Source organism: Oncorhynchus kisutch, linkage group LG2, assembly GCF_002021735.2.
Source record: "Oncorhynchus kisutch isolate 150728-3 linkage group LG2, Okis_V2, whole genome shotgun sequence".
Taxonomy (NCBI): domain Eukaryota; kingdom Metazoa; phylum Chordata; class Actinopteri; order Salmoniformes; family Salmonidae; genus Oncorhynchus; species Oncorhynchus kisutch.
Window position 1 is genome coordinate 45,819,608 of NC_034175.2, and position 8,943 is coordinate 45,828,550.

At 40.0% G+C, this 8,943-nt stretch overlaps 1 protein-coding gene across 1 annotated transcript; it reads left to right on the plus strand.

Moving 5' to 3' along the window:
* Window positions 1–612: 612 nt before the first annotated feature.
* Window positions 613–8,433, plus strand: LOC109867262 (NADH dehydrogenase [ubiquinone] 1 alpha subcomplex subunit 10, mitochondrial-like). The gene is made up of 10 exons (XM_020456322.2): window positions 613–794; window positions 1,238–1,406; window positions 1,580–1,795; window positions 2,015–2,101; window positions 2,953–3,074; window positions 5,714–5,781; window positions 5,950–6,004; window positions 6,214–6,299; window positions 6,441–6,549; window positions 8,133–8,433. Exons 1-10 carry the CDS (start codon window positions 720–722, stop codon window positions 8,199–8,201), a joined length of 1,056 nt encoding a protein of 351 aa, XP_020311911.1. The 5' UTR covers window positions 613–719; the 3' UTR covers window positions 8,202–8,433.
* The last annotated feature ends 510 nt before the right edge of the window (window positions 8,434–8,943 follow it).

Genomic DNA, 8,943 nt, shown 5'->3' on the forward strand with positions numbered 1-8,943 from the left:
AAGAGCAACATCATTGATATACACAGAGAAAAGAGTCGGCCCGAGAATTGAACCCTGTGGCACCCCCATAGAGATGGCCAGAGGACCAGACAGCATGCCCTCCGATTTGACGCACTGAACTCTGTCTGCAAAGTAATTGGTGAACCAGGCAAGGCATTCATCCGAAAAACCGAGGCTCCTGAGTCTGCCGATAAGAATATGGTGATTGAAGTGGCTAGTGATATATTTTACATCATTTCCCATCAATTCCCATTATTAAAGTGGCTGGAGTTGAGTCTTATTCTTGTCCTATTTTTTAAAACTGCATTGTTGTTTCGGGGCTCGTAAGTATTTGGCCCATGTGACAAATAAAATGTGATTTGATGCCACTCCAATAATTCTGCTCCAGCCATTACCATGAGCCTGTCTTACCCAATTAAGGTGCCACCAACCTCCTGTGGCGGAGACAGTAGATAATATGTATATCTTTATATCTGGTAAGTGTTATCCGGGATCCTTGGGACGTCCCTACCCTAAACCCTAACTTTACCCTTTACCATAACGCTCATTTTAAATGGTTGTCTTTTTCTTTCAGGCAATACAATTGGACACACTTGATGACGTCAATATTACTCGACTACGGGCAAAAAATACAATTTCAACGCGTTATTATCGCGCCTCGACATAACTTGCATAGAGGGTGAATTTTGGGTCAGATTTGCGGGTCTGGTGGTAAAATCATGGCGTTACGGGTGATCCGTTTGGTCATCCCCTCGGGGACAGCCGTTTTCAAAGCAGGGACACTTATTCAGACGGTAAGATTGGCAGAATAATTTCCAAAATGCTCTCTGGCGCAACGAATGGCATCAAGTTCACAAGCCGCCCTCGATACAAGGACACCATAACAAGAATGCTAATGCTAAGAAGGCTAACTAGCAGATTGGTGTTTTGTGTGGCCAGCTGCGTCTTATGTGGTTGTCAACAACTATTGTGTCGCAATGTATTGTTATTAGCGGCAATATGAATTCATTTGTTAGCTAGCTTATTTGAACTAATTGTCTAATTACCGTTATCCCGTTCTTGTCATCCTCCTGACATGCTTGCTAGTATTTCAGTTTTATCAATTACAATGAAGCATATTTAATTCATGGTGGGCAGGATGGTCAGAAGGATGACACTCACATACTCATTCTATTGATACGGAATACAATTCAATATTTTATTTGAGAATTAATTGATCAACATATCTTTTCTTTAGGCTGGTATTCACACAAGCTCATTAAGGAACCTACGGTACGGCTGGTGGGCATATGCACTGGGCGAGAGGACAACCCCTAGGTTCAAAGAGAACAGCAAGATCATCTCCATTGATGGCAACCTGGCCTCAGGAAAGGGGGCGCTGGCCCAGAGTTTGGCTGATAAGCTGGGTAATGATCCTGTTGTCGATGCAGTTATTGAAGTCTAGACTACTTATTTATAACTTGGGGAGTTAGAAGTTTATAATGCCAATTGCATTAACTAAAAATAACTTAATTCCCTACCTTCTGGTACAAAACAGGATGAATGTAAATTGACTCCATTAACACTTTGATGTCTGTAGGGATGCTGTACATGCCTGAGCCCAACACGCACTACTTGGACAAGATGACAGCGGAGAAGGAGCCTCTGCCAATCTCCTTCAACGGTAACTGCAGCTTGGAGAAGTTCTATGCAGACCCCAAGGCTGCTGACGGGAACTCCTACCGGCTACAAGCATGGATGTACCTCATGAGGCTCCTTCAGTGGTCAGACGCCATGGAGCACCTGCTAACCACAGGTACGGCTGGCTGGCTATGGGAATGCGCTCAGATATCACTCACAAAGGACATCAGGATTGTGTTAGGGAATCTGGGGGGGGGGGAATTGAGCTCTTGAGCTTACATTACTGTAGTTAAATGAATGCCTTGTGTTATTCTAAATGGTTTATTGCAAAAATATAATTCTGTCCTTTTTGGGTTTTTAGTCATGTCCTTCTCATAAACTTTCTCCATTCTAGGCCAAGGTGTGATCTTGGAGCGCTCCCCCTACAGTGACATGGTGTTTGTGGAGGCCATGTTCAAACAGGGCTACATCAGAAGGCAGTGTAAGTACTGAAATCCCTATAATAAGGATGGTACAGATCTGAATAGTCTTATTGCATTGTTATTTTTTAAATTTTATTTCACCTTTATTTAACCAGGTAGGCCAGTTGAGAACAAGTTCTCATTTACAACTGCGACCTGGCCAAGATAACGCAAAGCAGTGCGACACAAACAACAACAGAGTTACACATGGAATAAACAAACATACAGTCAATAACACAATAGACAAGTCCATATACAGTGTGTGCAAATGAGGTAAGATAAGGGAGGTAAGGCAATACATAGGCCATAGTGGTGAAATATTTACAATTTAGCAATTAAACACGAGTGATAGATGTGCAAGTAGAGATACTGGGGTGCAAAGGAGCAAAAAAAAAACAGTATGGGGATGAGGTAGCTGGATGGGCTATTTACAGAAGAGCTATGTACAGGTGCCGTGATCTGAGCTGCTCTGACTGCTGGTGCTTAAAGTTAGAGAGGGAGATATGAATCTACAGCTTCAGTGATTTTTGCAATTCGTTCCAGTCATTGGCAGCAGAGAACTGGAAGGAAAGGCTGCCAATGCAGGAATTGGCTTTGGGGGTGACCAGTGAAATATTCCTGCTGGAGCGCGTGCTACGGGTGGGTGCTGCTATAGTGACCAGTGAGCTGAGATAAGGCAGGGCTTTACCTAGCAATATATGATGAATCAGATCTGGTTTAACACCAACCTGACAAGCCATGATATTGAAAGGTCATTAGTGTTTTAAATAAATAAACTTTGGGTGAAGATGCTTTTTTGTGTGTGCCACCATTGCTACAAAAGGGGCATTTTACATTGCTGTGGTTGAATCTCATATGTTCTGTAATGCAGGTGTAGACCACTACAATGAAATCAAAGGTATCAGCATCTGTGAGTTCCTGCCCCCTCACTTGGTCATCTATGTGGACAAGCCAGCGGAAGAAGTGCAGAAGAAGCTAAAGGCATCAGGCAAAGTAGGGAGACACAAACAAGGAAAATATCCTTGCTATCGTTTGTTTGTTTGACTGAATGACCATCCATTATCAGCTGGTAGAGAACCTATGGAAGTTTTACTCAACCAATTTTGAGTCCTGTCCAGTTTTATTATTATTATTATTAATTATTAAGTTCACATTATTTTGTGAACTTTTTCTAATATTGATGCATTTGGGGCTTTAAACAAAACATTTTAAACTCCTCAAAGTCTCTACTGTGGTCATGAGCTAGGTTAGAAACATTTAAAAAATGATTATCAGTCTGTTGCTAACAGCAAGTAATGTTCTTAATTGGAACCTTTCCTTTGCCAAATGCCTCTAGTAATGTGTAAAAATTATAGAAATTAGTTGTTGGTTTCACGTACGCCCATTTAGGACCTCTCACATTTGGCAGGCGGGCGGGCCTCACAAAGCCTGGTTGTTTTTAGCATTATGCAATTGTGGCCCCAGCAATAATCCTGTCTTTAAACATAATCATGGAGGGCTGGTGGAATTCGGTGCGAATTGAGATAAATATGCAGCCTCAAATTCTACCAGAAAAAGGAGCTTTTTGGACAAGTCTTGTTGCTCAACTTAGGTAGTTTGATTCATACTTCAGATCTGTGTTCCAAACTTTTCTTTCCGGAGTGTAATTCTCACATCTCTGATTGGATTTAAATGTATAACATGTTTAAACCTCAGTTTTAAAGATGTTGAATCACACTCCCGTATTTAAAGCCAGATGTATCCTTTCAGTGATCAACATGATGGATATTTTTTATCTATGCAATGTTTAGGGTGCATGTTGAATAACCATTTTCATCGATGGTTTTGTTTAGGCTAAAGTATTCACAGCCCTGGACTTTTTCCACATTTATTTGTTACAAAGTGGGATTAAAATGGAATGAATTGTAATTTTTCTGTCAACAATCTTCACAAAATACGCTGCAATATTGAACTGGAAGAAAAATTTACATTTTGTAAAAAATAAACATTTTAGGGCTGTCCTCGACTAAATCTCGGTGGACCAAAAGTCGTCTGTTCTTTCGACCAATCAATTGGCAGATTTTTTTTTAATATATATATATATTTTTTTATACATACATACATATATATATATATATAACCTGTGTTTTTAAAATCAACTATACAGTACCAGTCAAACGTTTGGATGCGTACTCATTCAAGGGTTTTTCTTTATTTAAAAAAAAAAAGTGTGATTTTGTGTTATGAAATAACACGTGGGATCATGTAGTAACCAAACAGGTGTTAAACAAATCAAAATATATTGGAGATTCCTTAAAGTAGCCTTTGCCTTGACAGCTTTGCACACTGTTGACATAACATGATGCAGCCACCACTATGCTTGAAAATAAAGCAAGTGGTAGTCAGTGACATGTTGTATTGGATTTGCCCTAAACATTTGTTATTCAGGACTAAAAGGTTAATGCACATTTTTTGCAGTATTACTTTTGTTTTTACCTTGTTGCAAACAGATGCATGTTTGGTATTTTATTTTATACAGGCTTCCTTTTCACTCAAGTCATCTAGGTTAGTATTGTGGAGTAACTACAATGTTGTTGACTCATCCTCAGTTTTCTCCTATCACAGCCGTTACATTTTTTAAAACTGTTTTAAAGTCACCATTGACCTTATCTTAGTAGTGACTGGGTGTATTGATACTCCATCCAACATGTAATTAATAACTTAACCATGCTCAAAGGGATATTACATTTCTGCTTTTTTATCTACTGGTAGGTGCCCTTTGCGAGGCATTGGTAAACCACCCTGGTCTATGTGGTTGAATCTGTGTTTGATATTCACTGCTTGACTGAGGGACCTTACAATTATCTGTATGTGTAGGGTACAGAGATGAGGTCGTCATTCAAAAGTTTGGACGCATACTCATTCAAGGGTCTTGTTAAACACTATTATTGCACACAGAGTTAGTCCACTTTACTCCTGAACTTATTTAAGTTTGCCACAAAAATGTCAATGAACCTAATTCCACTTTGACATGATGGGGTATTGTGTGTGTGTGTGTGTTAGGCCAGTTACAAAAACATCTCGATCCATTTTAAATTCAGGTTGTGTAACACAGCAAAATGTGGAAAAAGTGAATACACAAAAAGAGAGAATACTTTCTGAAGATACTGTATTTGCCTAAAAGCTGCACTTGTGTTTTTAGATCACTAATAGTATTGGATGGGTAGCATTTTTGGAAACACACCATCTGTCAAACTTCTAAAGTCTTAATACTGGTCAATAAAGGAATTAAATCAAGCTGAAGCCCGGATAAGAATTCAAGCATGGCTCTTCAAATAGATTCATATCAGTTGCCACTGAGTTATTTGGTTTTGCGTGCCGTGATTATTCTTAAATTAGGTTTAATTACCTTTCCGCTCTACGGATCAGATGAGAAAGTGAGGGTGAAGGTGAGAATCTGCTTCAACAGCTCCAATCAGATCTTCTGCTTCTTTACCACTTTGGGTGTTCCGCTTGTTAAGTTAAATCCGTTTAAGGCACTTTGACTAAGCAAGAGAATTGTGTTGGGTCTGGTGTTAGCTGTCTTTTCAAATAGTCTATTTTCTGGTGTGTGTTGTTCCTGTCTTTATGAATCTATCCTGTCTTACCCTCAGGATGTACCCCTACCCTATCTGAAGAGCATTGAGGATGCCTACAAGAAGACCTACCTTCCCAAAATCAGGTTAGTGGATTACAAAGCTCTCTAGTGAAACATATATTCATTATACCTCTGAGATGACCCTGTCTTTTAACAACTTGAACGTTTTTAACAATGCAATTTCTCAAGACAACTCCGATCTGACCTTCAACCATTTACAAGAAAGGTGTTGAGAGTTTTTCTTTATTTCAGTGAGAATGCAGAATTGCTCGCTTATGATGCTACCCAAGCACAAGACATGGAGAGGGTAAGGAAATCCAGTGAATGACTAGAGGCATCAAATTATATTATAATAATCTTGTAGTTTCTGGTGAGAAAACAAACATGGCGTTGGTATGTTATAGGCCTAGCCAATGCATCATACTGAAATGCACTGACTGCTATTGAAAACCTGTCTTATTCTCTCACAAAACTCTCTCGTCAAACAGACTTCCCTTTTTTGTTTTTTCTCTTTAGATTGCAGAAGACATTGAGGACTTGAAATTTGAGAAAGGACCTTGGGTAGAGCAGGATGATGTCACACTCCACTACATGAGAATGCTGTAAGTATAACCACTTAATTTCTTCCCTACACGTGTAGACCTTACTTTTCCATCACGTACATGGGTAGGCCTATATAGTTCATATTGGAGCTCTGGAAGCTTTCTCATCAGCCTGCTGTTTTCCTTCCTCTCTCTCCAAAGGGTGGAAGACAAGATGAGGGTTGCAGACCTGACCCTTGTACCCAACTTCCTGCCTGAGGTCACCATCGGGGCTCACGAGTATGACGCAGGCTACTATGCCTTCAAATCAGTAAGGGAGAAAAGCACTCTACTTCTTTTATGATGTAGTGTGGCTCGATCACCTGATATGACCAGATTATGATAAAGTGGGGTATGAGCTATAGGTACCATACTGCAAAGGTAGAAAACCTTTCCCTTCTTCAATAGTATTTTCCCTCTCAGTCTCTTCTGGGTTTTGTGGCCGTCTTGTGGTTTTGCCTCCAGCATATTAAATAACTATTTTGGTAGCTGAAATATCAAATGATATACGAAAAGGGAAATGCCATATGTGGAATATTCTCCAAGTCATTGGTGTCATCAGTCTTGCAGGAAAACATTCTGTGCTGACCTTTAAAGTTTATTGACTGGAGATGTGGGGGTATATAATGTGCTACAGGATTCTTTGAGCTGACATTTTGCTCGGTGCCCGCTATTATACTGGAACGAGTGGGAGGACAAGCTTGGGGAACGTGAACTATGGCGGGCTTAGGTTGTCTGCGTTTTCTCATCCATACTTCTACTTGACAAAGTTCACTTCTTCTGAAGTGCAAGCTAGGATTCCGCAGTAGAGTGTGTACTGTACTGTTTGACAAGAACAACAACTGATAGGCGTTTGTCTGGTGATATCATTTTGGCTTCGCCAGCTTAAGCTTGTGCTAAGTTGTACCGCAGATGTCAAAGTAAAACTAGTTAAACAAAACAAAACTTGAATGCCTATCAATGTTGCTGTTTGCAATCCAACACCACTTCAATCTTGGCTGATTTTGTTTTTGAGGCTGTAAATGTCTTTATATTTAAGTCTGTTTTCTGCTTCTTTGGCTGACTGATAACAGTTGAAAGAAAGAGAAGCTGTGTTAATGTAGGCCTTAGTTAACACTAGACTATCTTTTTTGTTTCATACTCACAAGACTGATGGGCTAGTGTCGCCTAGGTGACTGAGAGCAGCCTGGCTGTCGATCAGTCTGTCACTGACGTGGCTTCACATTAGCAGGAACTCATAACGCACTGTTTGCTAAGGCTAGGGGGTGATGGACTGCAATGTCGCCCCTAGTGACAAAACACTTTGCTATACCATTAGTCTTTGCTGTCGTCCCACATCTAAGGATGGATGAGTCTTGAGTTGCTAGTTCTTCAAAGCTTAAGGGAATAAGAAGGCCCGGCTTCTTAAATCGGAGAACTGTTAAACCTGCCCAAGTGTCCTGTGGAATATTGTGTTTCTTTTTACCCAGGCAATTCCCACAAATGTTTTTTTTAAAGTCAAGGATGACCCCTTGACCCTCGCGTTAGATTCGTTTTAAGGATTTCATCAGTGAAGCGTAGGTTATGACCTGTATGCCCAGACTAAAAGAGGTACAGAACTCTCAGAATAACTATTAGGCTGCTAACTTGATTTATTTCCAAAAAGGCTAAACATTTATTAAGAAGTTCTTGTTTATACCTAGCTTAACTACATTGTATTTTACTTGCAACTTCACTAAGAATTTCTCTCCTATATTTTTGGCAACTGTTTCAGCAAATACATCCCAGATGTTTTAGCATACATAATAGGCTAAATCCCCTATCACTTATCTCACTCTAATTAAATTGACTGTCCTTTTCTTTTCTTTCCAAAAGCTCCTGGGAAAGAAGTACGCTGCAGGTTATAATGCAGACATAGGAGACACGAACATCTGGCTGAAGTGAATGAGTCGACCTGACTACTCGGGAGCTGATTGCTGTAGATGAATGGTTCGTTCCTCATTCCCCCCCCCCCCCCCCACATACCTGTTCACTCTTCCCTATGGGTGGAGAAGTCTAAATATGGGATTATCTGTTTGATCCAATCTGGAACATTCTCTTCTCTGGTCCGACTGTGTGTATCGAGGAGAAATTGTATTAAGTCCATGAATTATGCATTAAAAAGTAAATCTAAAAACTTGTTGTTTTATTTTTGTGAAATGTGCATCTAGCCTTTTCAAGAGGGATAATGGCAATTGGATTAAGAGGAGAGATTACAGTTTATCCTCAATCATATTTTTTTTTTTTCATAGCCTGCAAGTTTGCTGTCCCAGTTTAAGTGACTTCACTGACTTGTATCATTATAATGTATCCGCTAGTCTTTTCTTTAGCAGATGCTTCCCACGGTGACTTTGTCAGTGCATAGTGCGGTGTCACACAGCCCCGTAAGGGTTTACTGTTTTTCTAAACCACAGTTCCAGGTATGGAAGCAGGTAGCCAATTAGGCAGGCCTTCAGTGTGCCTGTTGTACTATATGTGTCTGCAGATACTGACTGGGCTCAGACTGATTGGCTTCCAGCCGTTCCATAATGGCATATCAAGCACAATAAATTTATAAATAACGAAATGTAAAATCTGCAGTTATGACATGCTCTGAGGGCAAAATTAGATATACTACTTTCATGAAAGAGAAAGATGATCATTCAGG